Genomic DNA, 22,125 nt, shown 5'->3' on the forward strand with positions numbered 1-22,125 from the left:
TCCTCTTCCATTTCCATAATATTGTCCTCAAGTACATCGCCCTTGTATAAACCCTCTATATACTCCTTCCACCATTCTGCCTTCCCTCCTTTGCTTAGAACTGGGTTGCCATCTGAGCTCTTGATATTCATACAAGTGGTTCTCTTCTCTCCAAAGGTCTCTTTAATTTTCCTGTAGGCAGTATCTATCTTACCCCTAGTGAGACAAGCCTCTACATCCTTACATTTGTCCTCTAGCCATGCCTGCTTAGCCATTTTGCACTTCCTGTCAATCTCATTTTGAGACGTTTGTATTCCTTTTTGCCTGCTTCATTTACTGCATTTTTATATTTTCTCCTTTCATCAATTAAATTCAATATTTCTTCTGTTACCCAAGGATTTCTATTAGCCCTCGTCTTTTTACCTACTTGATCCTCTGCTGCCTTCACTACTTCATCCCTCAGAGCTACCCATTCTTCTTCTACTGTATTTCTTTCCCCCACTCCTGTCAATTGTTCCCTTATGCTCTCCCTGAAACTCTCTACAACCTCTGGTTCTTTCAGTTTATCCAGGTCCCATCTCCTTAAATTCCCACCTTTTTGCAGTTTATTCAGTTTCAATCTGCAGTTCATAACCAATAGATTGTGTTCAGAATCCACATCTGCCCCTGGAAATGTCTTACAATTTAAAACCTGGTTCCTAAATCTCTGTCTTACCGTTATATAATCTATCTGATACCTTTTAGTATCTCCAGGATTCTTCCAGGTATACAACCTTCGTTTATGATTCTTGAACCAAGTGTTAGCTATGATTAAGTTATGCTCTGTGCAAAATTCTACAAGGCGGCTTCCTCTTTCATTTCTTCCCCCCAATCCATATTCACCTACTATGTTTCCTTCTCTCCCTTTTCCTACTGACGAATTCCAGTCACCCATGACTATTAAATTTTGTCTCCCTTCACTACCTGAATAATTTCTTTTAACTCGTCGTACATTTCATTAATTTCTTCATCATCTGCAGAGCTAGTTGGCATATAAACTTGTACTACTGTAGTAGGCATGGGCTTTGTGTCTATCTTGGCCACAATAATGCGTTCACTATGCTGTTTGTAGTAGCTAACCGGCACTCCTATTTGTTTATTCATTATTAAACCTACTCCTGCATTACCCCTATTTGATTTTGTATTTATAACCCTGAAATCACCTGACCAAAAGTCTTGTTCCTCCTGCCACCAAACTTCACTAATTCCCACTATATCTAACTTTAACCTATCCATTTCCCTTTTTAAATTTTCTAACCTACCTGCCCAATTAAGGGATCTGACATTCCATGCTCCGATCCGTAGAATGCCAGTTTTCTTTCTCCTGATAACGACGTCCTCTTGAGTAGTCCCCGCCCGGAGATCCGAATGGGGGACTATTTTACCTCCGGAATATTTTAGCCAAGAGGACGCCATCATCATTTAATCATACAGTAAAGCTGCATGCCCTCGGGAAAAATTACGGCTGTAGTTTCCCCTTGCTTTCAGCCGTTCGCAGTACCAGCACAGCAAGGCCATTTTGGTTAATGTTACAAGGCCAGATCAATCAATCATCCAGACTCTTGCCCCTGCAACTACTGAAAAGGCTGCTGCCCCTCTTCAGGAACCATACGTTTGTCTGGCCTCTCAGCAGATACCCCTCCGTTGTGGTTGCACCTACGGTACGGCCATCTGTATCGCTTAGGCGCGCAAGCCTCCCCACCAACGGCAAGGTCCATGGTTCATGGGGGAAGAGTTCTTAGTTATGGCATTCATTTTTGGGGAACAAATGCACAAAACATGAAAACAATTTTCAAACTCCAGAAAAGAGCCATAAGAATAATAACCAAAAATAGTAATTGATCTCATTTTAAAGATCTGTTCAAAAAACTGGGGATTATAACTGCTCTGTGTGAAAAAATTTACCTGTCAGTTGTACACATCAGAAATAACATTAGTAATTACTGCAAAAACAGTGCTGTCCATGACCATGAAACATGAGCTAGACTGAACTTACATTTACCAAGAAAAAATAAACATAAAACTCAAAACAGCATTTTCTACCAAGGAATAAAACTGTACAATAAATTACCAAAAGAGAATAAAGAAATTGCAAAAATACACTTATTTAAAAAGGCAACTAAAAAGTGCCTGTTATGCAATACATTTTATACATTGAAGGATTACTTACATAAAATGGAGTAGGGGTGTGGTAAAAAAAATATTATACAAATAAACAATAATAATGATTATAAAACATCCAACATTCCACATAACACTTTCACACTAAGTTTTACTCCTTCTTTTATAGAAGAACTTAACCCCAAGCTATGCATAGCACAAAACTAACACCCCTTCTTCTTTCTCAGCTCAGCATCTCACTCATTATAGAAGGATGCTGACTTACTTTTTCAGGATAGCAAATGGGAAGTTGCGGTATAGAAAATGGCCGAGAGATCACCAATGTGTGTGTGTGTGTGTGTGTGTGTGTGTGTGTGTGTGTGTGTGTGTAGTGAGTAAAGTGTTATGAAACAATGTGTGTAGTGTATTGAGTGACTAATAGTGAGCAGTGTGGCGTTACATTATTTAATATGTTATTCACAAAAGAAGTATTGTATACCAGGAGCAAATCTAATGATTGTCTCTAACTAGAAGTCTGTAAATGTATGCGTATAGGAATTAGCTTATTTTAAACTAGTCTAAACTTCTAAATACTTTGAAATATTATATATCCTTGTAAAAAGAGATCTATAGCACAGACAGGTCGAAGGTGTGCATTAACAGCTTCTTTCAGGGGGAGGACTTTAAGCTGACAGTTTGATAGAAGAAGAAACACGAGTCGATAGGGAAGAGGTAGGAGATCCAATTTTACAATCAAAATTTAGAAAAGCTCTGGAAGACTTGAAGTGACATAAGGCAGAAGGAATGGATAACATCTCAACATAATTTCTAAAATCATCGGGGGAAGTTGCAACAAAACGATTGTTCACATTGGTGTATAGAACATATGAGACTGGTGATAAACCATCAGACTTCCAGAAAAACATCATGCACACAGTTCACAAGATTGCAAAAGCCAACAAGAGCAACAATTATCACACAATCAGCTGAACAGCTCATGCATCCAAGTTGCTGACAAGAATAATGTACAGAAGAATGGGAAAGAAAATTGAGGATATTTTAGATCACAGTCAGTTTGCCTGCAGGAAAAGTAAAGGTGCCAGAGAGGCTGTTCTGACATTGCAGTTAGTAATGGAAGGAAGACTGAAGAAAAATTAAGTGCATTCATAGGATTTGTCGACCTATAAAAAATGTTTGACAATGTAACATCGTGCAAGAAGTACAAAATCCTGAGAAAAATAGATAAGGGTAAGCTGTAGGGAAAGACACGTACTATACAATATGTTGAAGAATAAAGAGGGAACAATAAGAGTGGAAGACGAAGTATGAACTGAACTGATTAAAAAGGGTGAAAGACAGCTATGTAGTCTTTTGTCACTACTGTTCAATCTATTTGTCAAAGAAGTAATGATGGAAATAAAAGAAAGGTTCAAAAGTGGGATTAAAATTCAAGTTGCAAGGATGTCAATCTTAAGATTTACTGATATCATTGCTATCCACAGTGATGACGTTGCTACCCTCAGTGAAAGTGGAAAAGAATTGAGGTAGCAAAATAACCCATGCCAGACAGAGCAAGGAGGACTGAAAAAGCAGACCATCACTAGTAAAAAGAGCATTCCTGACCAAGAGAAGTCAGCTATTATCAAACACAGATCTTAATTTGAGGAATCAATTTCTGAGAATGTAAAATTGTAGCACAGAATTGTATGATAGTGAGATATGGAACATGGGAAATCTGGAACAGAGGAAAAGAGAAGCATTTGAGATGCTACAGAAGAATATTGAAAATTAGGTGGGCTGATAAGATAAGTAATAAGGAAGTTCGCCATAGAATCAGCAAGGAATGGACTGTATGGAAAACCCTGACAAGAAAAAAGGACAGGATGATAGGGCATCTGGTAAGAGATCAGGTAATGATTTTTATGAAACTAGAGGGAGCTGTAGAGAGTAAAAACTAAAGAGCAAGACAAAGATTGGAATACATCCATCAAATAATTGGGAATGTAGGCTGCTAGTGCTGCTGTGATACTACCTTACTGGTGCAGAGTGAAGGGAGAGGTAGCAATGTTTGTGGAGGACACACACCATATCTCACTTGTGTCCTGAATCACAATACTACAAGCAATAACTGTCATAGTCCATGCCCATAATCCATCTGGCCACAGATGCATCCATTCCTAAGTCATAAGAGGAATCTAGGATACAGTCTGTCCCTTGATGGGTCATGTGTTGTTCCTCACTCAAGCTATAGGCAGGCAGAATGAGATTTTCACTCTGCAGTGGAGTGTGCGCTGATATGAAACTTCCTGGCAGATTAAAACTGTGTGCCCAACCAAGACTCGAACTCGGGACATTTGCCTTTCGCGGGCAAGTGCTCTACCAACTGAGCTACCGAAGCACAACTCACGCCCGGTACTCACAGCTTTACTTCTGCCAGTATCTCGTCTCCTACCTTCCAAACTTGGTAGAGCACTTGCCCGCAAAAGGCAAAGGTCCCGAGTTCGAGTCTCGGTCGGGCACACAGTTTTAATCTGCCAGGAAGTTTCATATCAGCGCACACTCCGCTGCAGAGTGAATATCTCATTCTGGGAACATCCCCCAGGCTGTGGCTAAGCCATGTCTCTGCTTTATCCTTTCTTTCAGGAGTGTTAGTTCTGCCAGGTTTGCAGGAGAGCTTCTGTAAAGTTTGGAAGGTAGGAGACGAGATACTGGCAGAAGTAAAGCTGTGACTACCTGGCGTGAGTCGTGCTTTGGTAGCTCAGTTGGTAGAGCACTTGCCCGCGAAAGGCAAAGGTCCCGAGTTCAAGTCTCGGTCGGGCACACAGTTTTAACCTGCCAGGAAGTTTCATATAGGCAGGCAGCTAAGCAAAGGTTCAAGCAGTATCCCATGGTCAAAATTCTTGGGTGACGAGGCCAAAGGTGAGAAAAATAGTTAAAGAGAGTAAAAATAGGTCATAATGAGGGTTCCTGAACACCATCAGTATTTTAATCTCATACAACACACCATATTTTTGACATACATGTTGGCACTAAACTATCAGAATATGATATAGGAACATAAGAGATTCAATATGGGCCTTCTTAATAATTTTAATATATGTAGAGAAGTGGTTCCTGAACTCCATAAGTATTTTAATCTCATACAACACACCATATTTTTGACATACATGTTGGCACTAAACTGTCAGAATATGATATAGGAATATAAGAGATTCAATATGGGCCTTCTTAATAATTTTAGTATATGTAGAGAAGTGACATAAATATTGTCAGTTTCTTTATTGTATATAGAATTTTGGGTATCCATATGAATATTAGTGTTTCATTTTTGTTTTTATTAGGAAAATATGTGTTCATGTTTTATGTATTGTTTTCTGCAGATAAATGACAGCAAGCTTCATTTCTATTACAACCTCAATAGCCTTCAACCAGAAGAGAAAGATTTGTGGTTGAGTAATATTACAGTCAGTGATGGACAATGGCACACAGTAAAGGTAAGTTGTTCCATCAGAGATCTAAAGTCACAACCCTTTGTTTGGATATTCATAATGTGCTTTAACTGCAGAAAATGGAGTAGTAGTGCTTGCTTGGGTTAAATGAGTTTATTTTAAGTTTATGTGTATTCTGTTTATTGAAATGTGTTCTAATTACACAGTAATATACTTTTATTTGGTGATAACATGCTCTCATACTAACAGCTCACAAAACTTCATGACATCTGATAAAGTTAAGAAGATGCTATGACATAAAAGCCAGCTGAATGCTGAATAGCTTAAAATAATTACAGTACAACATGAACATTTAGAACAGATTCCTTCTAACTACTGTTATCCAGTAGATATACTAAAATCAGGAAGTCTGACTGCAACACAGGGATCTAAACTTGCTTGGCCATGGATGGGAAAGCATGGGATACACTTAGTTCTGTGTGAATATCTGTGGAATCAGAATTCATTGTAGCAGTGTGAGTTAAGTTCAGTCATGTGTGGAGCTATACTGACTGGTAATTGACTTGTAATTATTACACTACATTCATTTGATGTTCTTGGAAAAGAACACTGTATTCTATCCATAAACCTAAAGCTTTTCCCATTAGTTACTAGAGTCAGAATTTCAGTTAGCTATAACTTTTAATTAAATGAGCCTCCAGTGAGATTAATTATACCATTTGAATCAGGAAGATAAAAATAATTAACTGAACTATAAATTTAATTGAAACTTTGTGTAACTAACCTTGCAAATGTTTAGTACAACTGCAAGCATGAGTTACAAGAGTTAAAGTTGATTCCATGATTCCTACTGAGCATGCTGTCACATTAGACAGAGAGGCTGTTTCCATGCTGAATCAGCTTCTGACTGGGAACAAACTATAGTAATCTGCACATTACTACACCTCTGTCACTACTACTGTGTGCATGTCACACAATTGAGTAGCATGCTGTTCAGATGCTCCAGGCCTCCACCTCAATTGCTTGAGCCATAGCCAGCAGCCTCTGTTGGGCTAATGCTCCTTACATTGCTATGTACCACTTCCATCTGGCCGTCTTGTACAAGTTACTAAACTGTACTGTACTACTTATGTTATGCTGTCACACCATGACCTAATTAATAGTTGTTGGTTTCTATTTTCAAATGAATGAAAACAACAATGTGTATTCTATTGATTAGCTCAAAGTTTTTTCCCATTACTTTCTACAGTCAGAATTTCAGTTAGTTATAACTTTTAATTAACTGAGCCTCTAGTGAGATTAATTGTACCATTTGAATCAGGAAGATAAAAATAATTAACTGAACTATAAATTTAATTGAAACTATGTGTAACTAACCCTCAGGGACATTCGTGTACATACTGCATATTATGTGTGCAGCTGTCTTGAAGAAAGAAGGAAAAAAATTAATATTTGTGACAGTGGAAAACATAACATATGAGGAGTTTCCATCTTGCTGTGCTCCAAACTCTGCCCTTAGCCACATATGGTGGTTACCGTTCATTCAGGTGGACAGTTGGTCTGTAGTCATGCTCACATAAGATACCAGGCAGAAATTGCAGCAGAGATGGTATATAACATGGATGGTTTCACAGTTGGTCCTGTCTCCACTGGGGTACAATTAGCCTCTGACCTGACTGGAGTGGGATGTGCTGGGTGGATGAATTGCACATATTTTGTACCTAGTTCTTACACAGGATGGGCAAGGGGTTGGGAATGGGTTTGGCATAAGGATGGGGCAGAGTGTTATGTCTGGAGGGGAATACAATTTTATGAAGTGTGGGAAGGATTGTGAGTAGGATGCCTCTCATAAACGTGCACCATGATAGGAAGTAGAAGCCATGGCAAAGGACATGGTTCAGTTGCTCCAGTCCAGGATTATTTTGTGTGGGGGGCATTGCTGGTTCTTTGAGATGGTGGGAGAAGCAGTGGTGTGTGAGAATATGGTGTGGGAAATCTGCTTGTGGACTAGATTTGGGGGATAGTGATTCCGTGTAAAGGCATTATTGAGACCTTTGGCATAGCGCAGAAGGGACTTTACATCAGGCAACTGTGCTGTGCACTGGTGGCCAGATTATGTGGAGCAAGTCTTTGGTGTACAGAGATGGCAGCTGTAAAAATGCAGGTACTGTTGATTAGTGGGCTTGATATGGACAGAAGTATGGATGAAACTGTGTCCTGCAAGGTGACACAGGTGTGGTGAATGGAAGAAGACCAGGTGAGCTGAATGGAAGAGAAGGTAGAGGCTGTGGAGGCATGAGGATAGTATGTCTTGGCTCAGGGTCCATATTTTGAAGATGTCATCATTGATCCTGAACCAGACAAGGGCTTTTGGAAGACAAGGGATGGTTTTCCAGATGACCCATAATGTCGCTGGTATATAAGGGTGCTATGTGAGTGTCCATGTGGCTATATGATCCACAGACAGACTGCCACAGCAAGCCCATGAGTACAGGGAATTTAGTGCTGAGGAGTTGGTATCAACAGTGATGAGTAGGATTTCAGGTTATAATGGAGTGGGGATGGTTGGGAGTTGGTAAAAGTAGTGGTTCATATCTTTAAAATAAGAGACTAGACCATTGACAGTGGTTTTGAGGTATTGGTTGGTAAAAGTGGAGATTTTTTAGTGGGAGTACAGTAACAGACAATGATGGAGAATCCAGAACTTTTGGGTTTGTAAATGTTTGGAAGTATGTAGCAGGTGGGTCTGTGAGGACTGTTGAGATGAGGAGGAAGACTCTGGATGGGTTAAGTATTCAAGTAGGGATTGGAAGTTATGCTGGACTTCTGTGGGGGAAGGTTGGGGGAATCACTAAGGCAGAGCTTGCAGTTGGAGAACTGAGATCATTGGTAGATACATTGTGTCAGATAATTGCTATGTTTCATCACAACAGTGATAGAGCCTTTGTCTGCAGGGAGTCTTTATCTGCAGGGACGAACATTAAATAAGGGTTTGCCTTTGTGTGGCTGTTCTTTCTTCCATTGAGAGGTTTGTGTTCTTGGGAAATACATGGGCAAGGAAGGTGCGGCCAAGTTGGAGGTAAGTAACTGCTGGAATGTTATCACAGGGAGGTTTGGTGGAGGGGGAGAGAGGGATGGCTCATGGTTGGAAAATGTTATGAACTAGGAAAAGAAAGTTTCAGTGTTGGCTTCAGTTGGAGGGATCAGTAATAAATAAGCATTGTCACAGTAAGAAAGTGGAGAAAGATAGCTTATTATTGTCAGGAAGAGTGAGATGATATCACTAATAGTGTATGGAAATTGTTAAAATGAGACATAGGAAGTAATAAAGAAAATCCTGTTGACACTGTGTTGAAAATACATAATACAATGCAAAGTTCATGAATAGGATAATAACTCTGAAGTATTAGCTCCAGCCATCATGCCATCATGTTTCTGTGAATTGTACTCAAACATACCACTCTATGTCTTGATAACTAATTTTTGCTACTTGAAGTTCTGAGATTGAGTTCATTTTCTCAGTTTTCCAACAGTTTACAGGCACTGCATGAGTACTTGTCAGTCATATGCCTGAGGTGCATTTTACCTGACCATGACTGGACCCTCTGTTTGCTGAGAAAAAGTGTCTGTACAGGAGATCTGAGGCTCCCAGTATAGGCAGACAGACACATCAGCTACAGTAACTAGATCATGTCCGGTAGTAATATATAACATTGAACACTGTATCTCAGTCTTTTGATATGTCAATCTCAACAGTCAATGGAAAAGTATGGACAAGAAAATACTACCATTGTAGTGAGTTAGTAGGTAACATACGGGAGATTAAGTAACTTGAACAACAATGAAAAAAACTTTTTAATTTTTAAATACAAGAAACGAATTTATTTTACTTAAAATACTTTATGTTACTGATGTAAGCAATATGAAGTTTATATCTTGAAAAGTCCTTCATGCTGAACTTAGTGAGAACTTCAATTTTGAATATGGTATTGTTGATATTTGAAATTATGAAATGTAGTGCATGATAACATAAAACAAGCAGAGGTATTTATTTATAGTCCATTTCTTATATGACTTGTGATGAAATCAAAGATTTCAGAACTCAGAAGTTTTTGTGTACAGCATCATCTTATAAATTGCCATATCAGTTTTACCAAGCACCAAAAACCACTTAAAAAGAAAGTAGAACATTAGATAATCATGCAGTATTAAACTTCAGCAACTTGGAAGTGTTCATCCAGTGCAGTTTTCTCTCCACATTCTTCATCGATGTCTCAATTGCAGTTACAAATTCATACACCATTCCATAAATTTCATGCTTGTTTATTTCCTGATAGCTACATCAAAGGCTGCTTCATACTTGTTGGGCACACATAAGGTTGAGCAGTGGGGTGGTGGAACCACACTAAATGTAACAAGGCTATCCCCAACCCTTCAGCTCAATATTTTACACCATATGTACTTCCCTATCACTGTCTGTTAAGCTGTTACAATAACTTATTTTCAATTGACATGTCTCTCCAGGGTATCTACTATAGAGTAAATTGTGCTGTCACATAATGTAATGGTTTGCTGATAAAACATGCTTTGCTTATCCGTGTACTGGTAAAGAAGTGAACATGTTTTGTGGAAATAGGAAGATGTGGTTCTATTTGGCCAGAGCAGAGAAGTAGCACAACAGCTGAAAATTAACTACTTTCTTGGGAGAGTGTTTCCCAGACTACAAGAACTTTGTAGTTGGGAAACTAACCATGAATGGATTTAATTGCAGTTTTAAACTAAGTGTAGACTGAGAAATCAAGTATTAATTAATGGAGCCTTTTGTGTGACCTGAAATGTAGATATAAAGCATTTTTTTTTTTATTGAAGAGAAGGTACAGCTCTCCTATTTAGTAATTATTCCAGAAGAAAAAGTGCCTGTTGTTGTTGCAAGTGTCCAGTGTATCAGAACAAAACTGTAGAATTTAGCCATCTTTGTAGACCAAATCAAACCCAATGCATCACTGTGTGCCTTAGTGAACACTGTCTAGTTGAGCAGGAATGTGATTATTATAGACATATAGACTATCTAGAAATGATAAGTGCATGGTATCATAAAACTGCTACGTGTGGTAAGCGTATGGTATCGTAAAACAGCTACTTATGGTGCAGTATCTGTTTATGCAAACAACAGTCTTAGTGTCGGGAACTTCACCTAAAAAAGTTTTGTGTTGAGCTGGATTTAGCGCTGACTGCATTAGGGCTGTGTGATGTAAATATTGTTGTCATGTCCATGTACCATGCTCCTGGTGGAGACTTTGATAATTTTCTCACCAAGATGGACAGCTATTTGTGCTGCCTAATGTGTATGAATTCAAAAATTATGTTGTTTGTTGTCCTCAACATCCATTTGGGAGAAGGCGGCAAAAAACTATCAAGTACTGGATAAGTAGCTGTGGGACATATGTAGCTTACCATGAACCAACAAGAGGAGAGGTTTGCCTTGACACTGTCATCATGAACCTAAGCACCTGGGACTACAGAATAAGTCTCTTGGATCCATTGATGGCAGATCATGATGCATTAGTTGTCTACCAAAATAGGCAAAGGAGCCTTCATAGAAAACTCAGTGCATGGTGTTCTGGCTATACCTTCAGTAAAAGAATTACAATGGAGGAAGGAATAGTCATCTTCAGAAATGTGCTTGTTAGGATTGATTGGCAGTCTGAAGTTGTATGACGGGGACCAAGTGATGCTTTTAAATGTATTTTCCAGTTCCTCAAAATAAATTTTGACAGTTGTTTCCCATCAGTAACCATAAAGAATCCTGTAGATAAACCAAAAAATAAAAGCAAAATAGGCAGAGAGACAGGTGTGATGCACTCCAAGCTGAAAAATATGAAGTGTGTTGTTTTGCTGCTAAATGACCAAATTAAAAAAGCAACAGATGCCAGGACCAAAGATATGTTTCATTGTTGTTATCTGAAACCTAAAAGAAGCTATAGGAAGGAATCTGCTAGAAGGCATATACTGTTAAGTTCATATCTGAAGGCCACAACCCATGCAAAGTGGCCTAGGAACTGGTTAATGAACACAGAAAAAGGCCCACTTCCCCATTAAATGTTTGCAGCCCTGATGATTTAAAAAAATATTTTATTGATGCTGTTGGGAATAATGTAGCTAATGTAGCAGATTTAGAAATTGATATTACAAGCAATATAAGCATTATCAATGGTTGCACCCTGATCAAGTGGAAGGAAGTACTTTCAGAGGACATTGTGAAAATTGTGAAAGATTTTGAGCGCTGTGTTAGCACAGATATAAATGGCATGTCGTGTGCTGTTCTTAAGGATACTGTATCTGATATTGCTGAACCTTTGACAGCCATCATCAACCAACGTGTTAAGGTTGGTACTTTTCCAAAGTTCTTAAAACTGCAAAGACAGTACCAGTGTATAAAAAAGGTCATCCTAACTGTCCATCCACCTACACCCCAATTTCTGTAACATCTATACTAGCAAAAGTGATTGAATCTATAATGAAGAACCAACTGTTAGGTTATTTCAAAGACAACAACATCTTCCTGGACAATCAACACCAATTTAGAAGAGATAAATTTTCATTTATTGTAATGCTTCGTGTAACAACAAAAATAATTGAAGCATTTAATGAAAAGAACTGCATGGCTTTAATTCTTTGTGATGTAATCAAGGTATTCAATTGCATCTCTCATAAGATACTGTTGGAAAAATTAAAATCTTATGGTATGGAGGGTCTTGTTTTTGAGACTCTGTCACTTTACTTAATAGACAGAGAAGGTGGCAGTGTGTTTGTATCCAGGGGGCGATGTTTCATGAAATAGCACTTGAACACCATGTACCGCAGGACTCTCTACAACATTAATGACCATGGGTACTGATACTATCAAACTCCTGGGAATCACAACTGATAATAAACTGACATGGACTGAACACATTGCACACGTGTGTGCTAAGCTCTCAAGAATAATTTATCTCCTCAGGAAGGTCAAATGTATGATAACGTATCGGTACTTAATCACAATATATTATGCACTGTGCCACAGCCACATCATTTATTGACTGCCGCTGTGGAGAAACTCTACTGGAAGTAAAAACATATTGCTCCTACAAAAGAATGCTTAAGAATAATATTTTCTAGTAAGAAATTTTACTACTGTAGGCCCATTTTTGAGCAGTTGGAAATAATGACAGTATTTAGTCAGTATGTTTCCAACTCCCTTGTCTATAAGAAAGAAAATCAAACACTATTTTGCATGAGGCAAGAGATTCACAACTATGTCACATGAAACAAGGCTGACATTGGTATTCCAAGCTGTCACCAAAGTAAGACACTGGACAGTTTTCCCACACCATCCCTGAAGATGTTCAAACACTTACCACCAGATGTTCAGACATTGCCACTGAGAATCTTCAGGGCTAGATTGATGCTTGTGCTCAAGCAACTGCCACTATATTCTGTAAATGAATTTTTTTCTACAGGTTGAATCGTAGGCTGGTCAACATGATACCTTACAGTGTGACACAACAAACTCGAAACTTTTAATTACTATAAAGTGCCGTTTACAGACATCTATGTTGATTAAAGCTTGTTGTCTATTATCATGGTTTTAATATATAATCACTAAGATGTAATGCAATGTGTCTGATCATGGCCAGCAAATGATGTTTTCTTAGTAATAGTAGTTATACTGAGTTGCAGATAAGTACAAAAAAAGACTGTCAGAATGTAAGCTTTTGGCCAACAAAACCTTCATCAGGGAGATGCAACTCGCTGGTCTCAGCAGCTAAAGACTGTGGTCATGCATGTGAGTTGCGTTTGCATGAGTGTGTGTGTGTGTTTGTTGTCTATTTCCGATGAAAGCCTTGTTGGCTGAAAGCTTACTTTTTTACAGTCTCTTTGTTGTGCTTATCTGTGTCTCAGCATCTTCTCTATATGTTGAGTAGCAACTATATATTTCATAATATTGTCATAATCCATCCTGGATTTTCCATTGGATAATAGTAGTAATAGCATTTGTAAATATGTGCAACACCTTGGTACACTGATGAAGTCTGGAGGCCTTGTAATAACAGTGACATTGACTGCATGATTCCTAGGAGTAATTTATAACTCAGTACTGATATGATTACATCAGACATCTAGTATCGCACAGAACTGAGCCTGTAAGAATCTCTGATGTACCTACATTAGAATAAGATGTGATCTTTTGACACTGAAGTGACATTGACTTAGTGTTCAGTAGTTTAGACAAAATACAGTACCATTATGATAGAATATGTATGGTGCTATGCCTTCATCATGGGCTATTGCTGTACACCTAGAAGTTATAGAAATACCTTCTTCAAAACCTGTTTTTGGCAAATAAATTTATTTTCAAAATGGTTGATTGTTGGTGCAATCACATAAAATTCCTAAAGGAAATTACCTGTTTTGGCCATCACTGGTCGTCTTCAGATCCTAGTTAGCAATAGTTCACTTGGAAACATACTGAGAAAACCACTGTGTCTGTGTTGATAGTGCAGTTTCGTCGATGTTCTTTGAAGTGAACTACTTATAACACTTGTGATCTGAAGATAACCTGTGACAGCAAACACTAGTAGTTTCATTTAGAAGTTTTATATGATTTTACTGGACAACAAAACATTTTAAAAATTATTAATGTATCCATCAAGAATGAAATGTTTCTTCCAGGATAAATTTATGCTACAGAGCATCAGTACTTTGGAGTACCACCGTAGTTCATAAATCAACTGAGTTACAGAAGCTTTGTCACACCGGTCATTATATGTATCTTAAAAAATTAAGTGTTCTTCTCATAGTAACTATAAGTTTACTAACAAGGAATACTTTCTCACTACCCTGTTCACTGGAATAACCAGTACTTTGAAATTTACTTTTCCTCAGTTACACACTTCATGCAACTATAACACAATCACAGCAGCCAGGGGAATGAATGTCCAAAATATTTTGTGCCATAATATATACATGGGGACACACAGTGATGAAAGTCTAGTACGTCCATCCCGTATTTCTCGTAACTGACTTGTAGCCATCTTGCTTACATTACATCTCATAGATGTGGGTGCAATTGGTTTCTTCTCTGTTGATTGCATACTTTAATGCTTGTATAACAAACAATACATAATAATGTGACAAATGGGTAGGTTTAAATGCCTGATAAGAATAATTAAACGTTAGGATAGAACTAATTTTGTTTACTTCACCAACTGCAAAATTAGTAAAACAATTTCTAGAGCCAATCTATCATTAATGTTTATAACAAGATTCCTATTCAGTAATCAAGCACTGCAAAGTCACAAAAATGCTTCACACAATTTTAGAATCAACATGAGATCACAAAAATATGTTTTCCAAGGCAACTTTATCAATTGCACTTCACACAGTAGTTCAGTTGTTGCCACCTCAAAAAATTATTGTAGACTGCCTAGTGAGCTATCTCAACAGTGTGATGCATGCCCTTCCAGGGTGCACTTGTAATTCGTTCATCCTTTCTATCAGCAAGCACTGACAGTAATGAATAGTTCTAATTAGCATTTCCTGATGAATTGAGTGATATTTAAATTGAGTGGTATTGAAATTACTATTTTTAAGTTCTCAGTGCAAGCAATGTCATCAGCACAGCGGAAGCTGTATATTAATATTTAAACAGTAAATATAAATAATAAAAGATTTGCTTATTAGTGCCCAGCATTCTTGGTGAATCTCCACTGTCCCTCTTTGTTCCAGTGCATTATGGCTCTTGGTCATTCGGCTGTTCTCATGCTATGTGGCCATCTGATGCATCGTTTGATGAATTTGCCTTATGATCCTACCTAGTTGCTAGCCTTCTATACCAAAATCTTCCTATACGTGTGTTAAAACATAGCAGCAAAAATGCAATAAATGCTGGTAGGAATGTGGCATGAACACCACACAATATCCACGTGCTCCCCAAAACTAAAATGTTGCATGTTAATAGCATTTTCACAATAACTTCACAAATGCACTGGTTAGATGCAATAAAAATACTCCCTCACAGGTCAAAAGTACCTGATCACTCATATGTATGTAGTGCTTTCTTCTTTCTTGATGCAAACAGAACAGACATACTCCCATACTCACGAAACATTAGTGTGTGCTAAGGCATTCATTTTATGCTTGTAATGCAGTGATATGGAACTTTGTCCCCCATAATCTAAAATCATTATTTTTGCTATCTGTTATCGTGTGGTATTGTGATGTACTATCAGCTGTTATGTGCTCTGTATTGTCTCAGACAAATTTGTTTTAATCCTTAGATGTATCACATGGCTAATAAATTGTTGGTTACATGAAAAGTACACCATTGTACATTAAACTACACAATGATGAGCGATAGCCTCTTCTCAGTTATGCTTTATTTCTCTTACATTGTTTTCTTTCTTCCAAAAATTTGGCAGGTGACTCGTTATGGATCAGTTTCTGTTTTGATACTTGATGATGGAGAAGGTTTACGATACAATGAAAGTTTCAAGTTCAGTGGCCATCAGCTTTTGGTTGTGGATAGACAGGAAGGTGTTTATGTTGGAGGAAAGGCTGAGTATACAGGTGTTCATACATTTGAAGTTCACAATGACTACCAGAAAGGTAAGTACATAATACCATATTACAATTAATATTATCAACATTATCATCATCATAACTATTATCATGCCCACAAAATGAGCACAATAACACGCAAATTTGTAATACAGCCCTGTGCACCAGCATGGCATCCTCCTACGCAGATCTCTTTATGGGCCACCTAAGGGAAACATGAGTCCGCCCGGTTGGCTGTGCGGTCTAATGCACGGCTTTCCAGGCAGGAAGGAGCGCCTCGTCCCTGGCATGAATCTGCCCTGTGGATTTGTGTCGAGGTCCAGTGAACTGGCCAGTCTGTGGATGGTTTTTAGGTGGTTTTCCATCTGCCTCGACGAATGTGGGCTGGTTCCCCTTATTCCGCCTCAGTTACACTATGTTGATTGCTGCACAAACAAGTTCTCCACATATGCGTACACCACTATTACTCTACCACATAAACATAGGGGTTACGTCCGGTGTGAGACGTTCCCTGGGGGGTCCACAGGGGTCAAACCACACAATAACCCTGGGTTCGGCGTAGGGCGGCGGAGGGATGAAGTGGACTGCGGTAGTCATCGTGGGGTTGTGGACCACTGCGGTTGCGGTGGGGATGGAGCCTCTCCATCTTTTCTACGTCCCTGGTTAACTTACAATACATTACATACAAAGGAAACATTCCTAGCCTCCCAATAACTCAAACCCTAGCTCTGGTTCAGGTTTATTGATGACATCTCTATTATCTGGACCAAAGATCAGGACACCTTATCCTCATTCCTCCTCAACCTCAACCCCTTCTCCCCCATCCACTTAACCTGGTCTTCCTCCACCCATTGTGCCACCTACCTAATGTCAATCTTCTCCTCCCAGATGGCTCCATCCACACTTCAGTCCACATCAGACCCACCAATCATCAACAGTACCTGAACATTGAGAGCTGCCACCTGTTCCACACCAAAAAAACTGTCGTATAGAGCCTAGTCACCAATGGTAAATGCATCTAAAGTGATGAGAAACTCCCTCACCCAGAATTGTGAAGGCCTCACAAAGGCCACCTGTGAAAGCAGCCATGTTATATACCAGCTCTGCTGCATCCACTGCGCAGCAATTTAAACTGGTATCACAACAAACCACCTGTCAACTAGAATTATTGGTTACCACCCAACGGTTGCTAAAAACAAGGTGGACCACCCAGTGGCACAACATGCAAGATTTCAATGGCTGCTCCCCTGCCACAGAACCCCCACCCAATTTGTGTTGCCACATTAGCTAGATGCATGCTGTTATCTCTCATCCTAGGCTACGAAATTAAGTTCCTGGCTGTCTGCCAACTCTCCTCTCTACCTGCACCAATTGCTAGCCCACAGTCTCCCCACTCTCCCACGACCTGCTAGACACTTCTTCCTAACCCCCTCCCTGCAGCTTGTCTCTCTCCCTCCCTTAGCCCACCCCACCCCACCCTACCCCACCTCATCCCACCCCAAACCGTCATCTCACCCCAGCAAACTCACCGTGGGCCAGAAAAGCATCTGAAGTCAACTGAGCACAATGTAGGGAACAGGTGTGTGCATGTGAGCCACTGTATGAGCATCTGTGTGCATGGTGTTCCTACAAACCTGAAAAAGGAAGTGCATTTTGAAAGCTGGTCAAGCTCTATACCTTTTTTTGTGTACCTATCAATGACACAGTGCTTCTGCCTTTCGGTGAGTCATCTCCTTTATTTCTATATTTTATGTTATCTTAAATTCAGCCTTGACCAGTTATCTTACTGCCAAAATAGCAAAACTATCTGTGACTTTAAGTGTCTCATTTCCTAATCTAATTCCCCCAGCATCAGCTGATTTGACTACATTCCATTACCTTTACAGAGTGATACTCTGAGGCATTTACATGAGTCGACCAATTCCAGCTGTGACTCAGTGATATTCATCCGCTATTTCAGAACGATTTTCTTCCTACTTGTATAAATAGCAATAGGTGTAATTTATTTTAGTATAGAAATGAATGGGGTCTTATGTTTTCCAAGAATGAACTATCAATAAAAATATTTTATTGTTGTCTGCAAAATTCGTTTCATTATAGTAAGTAAATTTAAAATTCTTGGTTTGTTTTTAAATGGGAACTGAGGTTACCTTTGCTTCCAAAAGACTGTACTTATTGTGGTTCATTTTGGTACCAGTATCCAAACTGTTGTACAGATGCAATAAATATAGTCTTTTATAATTTAAATAACTAAAGATTATTCCTGTAATCTTTTTTGATCAAGGTTGTATGGAGGACATCAAACTTGAAGGGAAACAATTACCTCTGCCACCTGCTGTTAATGGAACTCAGTGGGGACAAGCTACTATGTCAAAGAATTTGGGTTACAAATGCTTTTCAAATGGTCCTTGTATCAACATTGTATGCCCTGAGCCATTCGTATGTGTTGATCTCTGGAATGAGTATGAGTGTGCGTAAGTATTTGCCAGTGTCAGTAGCTTTACTACAAAGTTATTTGATATGAACAAGTCAAACAATGGAAAACCCAGGATGGAATGTAACAATATTTTGGAAGGAAAGTTGCTACTCACCATATAGTGGAGATGCTGAGCGCAGGTAGGCACAACAAAAAGACTCTCACAATTAAAGTTTTTGCCCATGGGCCTTTGTCAACAATAGACACACATGTGCACGTGCGCGCACACACCCACCCACACACACACACACACACACACACACACACACACAATCACACACACTCTCATGCAAAAGCAACTGACACACATGACAGCAGTCTCAGGTAACTGAAACCACAGAATGTGTGTGAATTGCATTTGAGTGTGTGTGTGTGCGTGTGTGTGTGCGCATATGTATGTCCGTTGTTGACAAAAGCCCATGGCCAAAAGCTGTAATTGTGAGAGTCTTTTTGTTGTGCCTATCTGCGACTCAGCATCTCTACTATATGGTAAGTAGCAACTTTCCATAATGTGGATATGAACAAGTATTGCACATAAATGTACTTACTGAAAATTGAGTCTGCCTCTCTCTCTCTCTCTCTCTCTCTCTCTCTCTCTCTCTCACACACACACACACACACACACACAGAGAGAGAGAGAGAGAGAGAGAGAGAGAGAGAGAGAGAGAGCATCATGTGGAGCAACATAATTAAGCAGACTTAGCTATTGCATGTGAAGAATAACATAAAGACAATTTGTCACTCAAAACCAATGTTTGGAACGAATTTCTCTTTACAGACAATAAGTAGAATGTTTCTATGTTCTACTGTTCTTCATTTGATCAATAATTCCTGGTAAGATAACAGCCAGACTCTTGTACTCCTACTCAGTTTACAGATGATGAAAATACTGAAAATAATAAATATGGCATGCTAAAATAGATTTTTCATAGAGTTATAGGAGACAAAATGTAATTGTGTTGGAGGAAGAGAAGGAATGATAATAAAACATGGACTGGGAGAAAATGAATGAAAGGGGTAACCATCTGGTAGAATTATGCAGTGGACAACTTAATAATTGCAAACATTTGCTTTAAAAATCATAAAATAAGGTTTTGTACGTGGATGAGACATGGAGACACCACAGTGTTACAGATAAATTATATAATCATAAGACAGGGATTTAGAAACCAAATTTTAGTCTGAGAAATATTTCCAAGAGTATTTGTGGATTCTGGCCACAAATTTTTGGTCATGAACTTTAGATTAGAGCTGAAGAAATTATAGAAACATAGTAAATTAAGGAGGTGCAAGTGGGATAAGGCAGCTATTGACTAGAACAGGGGAAAGGAACATGTTAGAAGATAAATGAGTACCTTTAGAGATCACATAATGAAGACAGCAGAGGAACTAATAGGGAAAGAGACAATGCCCCATAGTAATTAAATTTAAGTGACAAGAGGAGAAAATAAAAAAATGCAGCAAATGAATAAGCTGAAAGGGAATACAGATTTCTAAAAAGTGGGAATGACAAGTAGTGTAAAACTGCAAAGCAGAAATTGCTCGAACAGAAATGCAAAGTTGCAGGACATGCATGAGCATGAGCAAGATAAATGCCACATATAGGAAAACAGTGATACTGTTGGACAAAAGAGACACAGCTGCATGAATGTGAAGAGCTCAAGTGGCAAGCCAATGCTAAGAAAAGAAAGGGAAGCTGAAAACTGAAAGAAATCTATAAAAGTGCTACACAAAGGAAAGGAGTTAAAAGGAAATATTAGGAAAAAGGAAGAGACAGTAGATGAAAATGAGATGAGAGGTGTGATACTATAAAAAAAATCCCATAGAGTACCAAAAGACCTAGGTCAAAGAAAGGCATTTAGAGTGGAGGACTAACCTCAGCATCATTGAGTTCCTTGGGAGAATTTACCAAGAAAGAACTATTCCACCTTGTATGCAAGATATGTGAGACAGTCAAAATACCCTCAGGCCTCAAAAATAATATAATGAAACCATTTTCAATGAAAATAATTGCTGACAGGTGTGAATATTGCTGAACCTTCAGTTGAATACGGTAAGTCGTGGTTGTCAAATATTAACATGAGTTATCTACAAAAGAAAGGAAAGACTGGTAGAAGCCATTGTTGAGGAAGCTCAGTTTAGGCTCTACAGAAATGTTAGAAAATGTGAGGTTATGATATTAAGACTTTTTTTTAAGATAGATTGAAAAACAGAAAACTCCATTTATAGCATTAGATCTCTGGTCAGTCCTATTTGTTCTATCTGCCACTTATCATGTCTTTTACTAGTTGCAATGTTTTGTTAATGTAAAAATTGACAAATAGTGCCAGAGCCCGAAGTTAACATTAAACTGTAGATTCCCGTATAACTGAATGGCTAAGCTAGTTCAAAGTTTAGTGGAAGGCAGTTGTATACCACGACCTACAGGACAGTGCTTAGTAAAGCACTGTGGTGCTCAAACCAGTATTTAAACTGATGACAGCTTTACTTCTTAGATTTAAGGAAAGCTGATAACACTGTTGCCTAGAATACACTCTGACATTTTGATGGTAGCAGGAAATTGTAGGATTATTTTGAAATGGAAGCTGAGCTTACCTTTGCCGAGTTCAAACTGTCATTATCTTTAACAGTGGAATCTAAACTTGTTCCATAAATGCAATAAAATTCATTCTTATATCATTTAAATAGCAGAATATGAAGTGGAAGCAGTAGTTGGGAAGAGAGTGAGGCAGGGTTGTAGCATACCCCAGATGTTATTCAATCTGTTTGTTGATCAAGCAGTAAAGGAAAGTATTAAGAAGTTTGATAAGTTAATTAAAGTTCAGTGCAAAAAAATAAAAACTTCATGGTTTGCAATGACAGTATAATTCAATCAGAGATCAAAGGATTTGGTGATCAGTTGAATCATAATGGACAGTGCCTTGAAAAGAAATTACAAGATGAATGACAAAAAAAGAAGATAATGTAAAGTGGTTGAATTCAATCAATAGATGGGTTGTGATATTTGGGGAGGAAATTAACTGACAAGTAAAGAGAATAGAAAATGGAGACATGCAACAGTACCTTTTCTAAAAAAAAATTATGTGTTAACATTTACAATGAATGTAAGCATTAGGGAGACTTTTTAGAAAGTATTTATTGTGAGATGGCAGATAGCCTATACTAGCTACTCCTGGCAATTTGATGAGTGCATGTGTATGCCTTTGCCCCATGGGACAAAAATGGAACAACCTTCAGTAAGAGAATATATTCTTAGGCATCAAGTCTGTTGATGGAGGAAAGAGTGTGTGTTTGTAGGGGGAGTAGGGAGAGGAGGTAAAAATCCACTATTTGAACAAAGCTTAACTACAATTAGCAGCATCAAGGAGTTTCATGTTGTAATAGTCATGCAGAGATTGAAAGGTTACCATAGGATAGGGTTGCAAGGAGAGTTGCCTTTAATGAGTCTTCACACTGAAAAGGACAAAATCAGTATGATTAAAC

At 38.5% G+C, this 22,125-nt stretch overlaps 1 protein-coding gene across 1 annotated transcript in view; it reads left to right on the forward strand.

Moving 5' to 3' along the window:
- LOC126263361 (neural-cadherin-like) overlaps positions 1 to 22,125 on the forward strand; it is a 454,211-nt gene that overhangs the window by 357,164 nt on the left and 74,922 nt on the right. Inside the window, exons 18-20 of the mRNA XM_049960451.1 lie at positions 5,499 to 5,612; positions 16,028 to 16,214; positions 18,451 to 18,640. Of these exons, the coding sequence (XP_049816408.1) occupies positions 5,499 to 5,612; positions 16,028 to 16,214; positions 18,451 to 18,640 (491 nt within the window). The remainder of the gene's footprint in view (positions 1 to 5,498; positions 5,613 to 16,027; positions 16,215 to 18,450; positions 18,641 to 22,125) is intronic.

The sequence above is a fragment of the Schistocerca nitens genome, chromosome 6, assembly GCF_023898315.1.
Source record: "Schistocerca nitens isolate TAMUIC-IGC-003100 chromosome 6, iqSchNite1.1, whole genome shotgun sequence".
Taxonomy (NCBI): Eukaryota; Metazoa; Arthropoda; class Insecta; order Orthoptera; family Acrididae; genus Schistocerca; species Schistocerca nitens.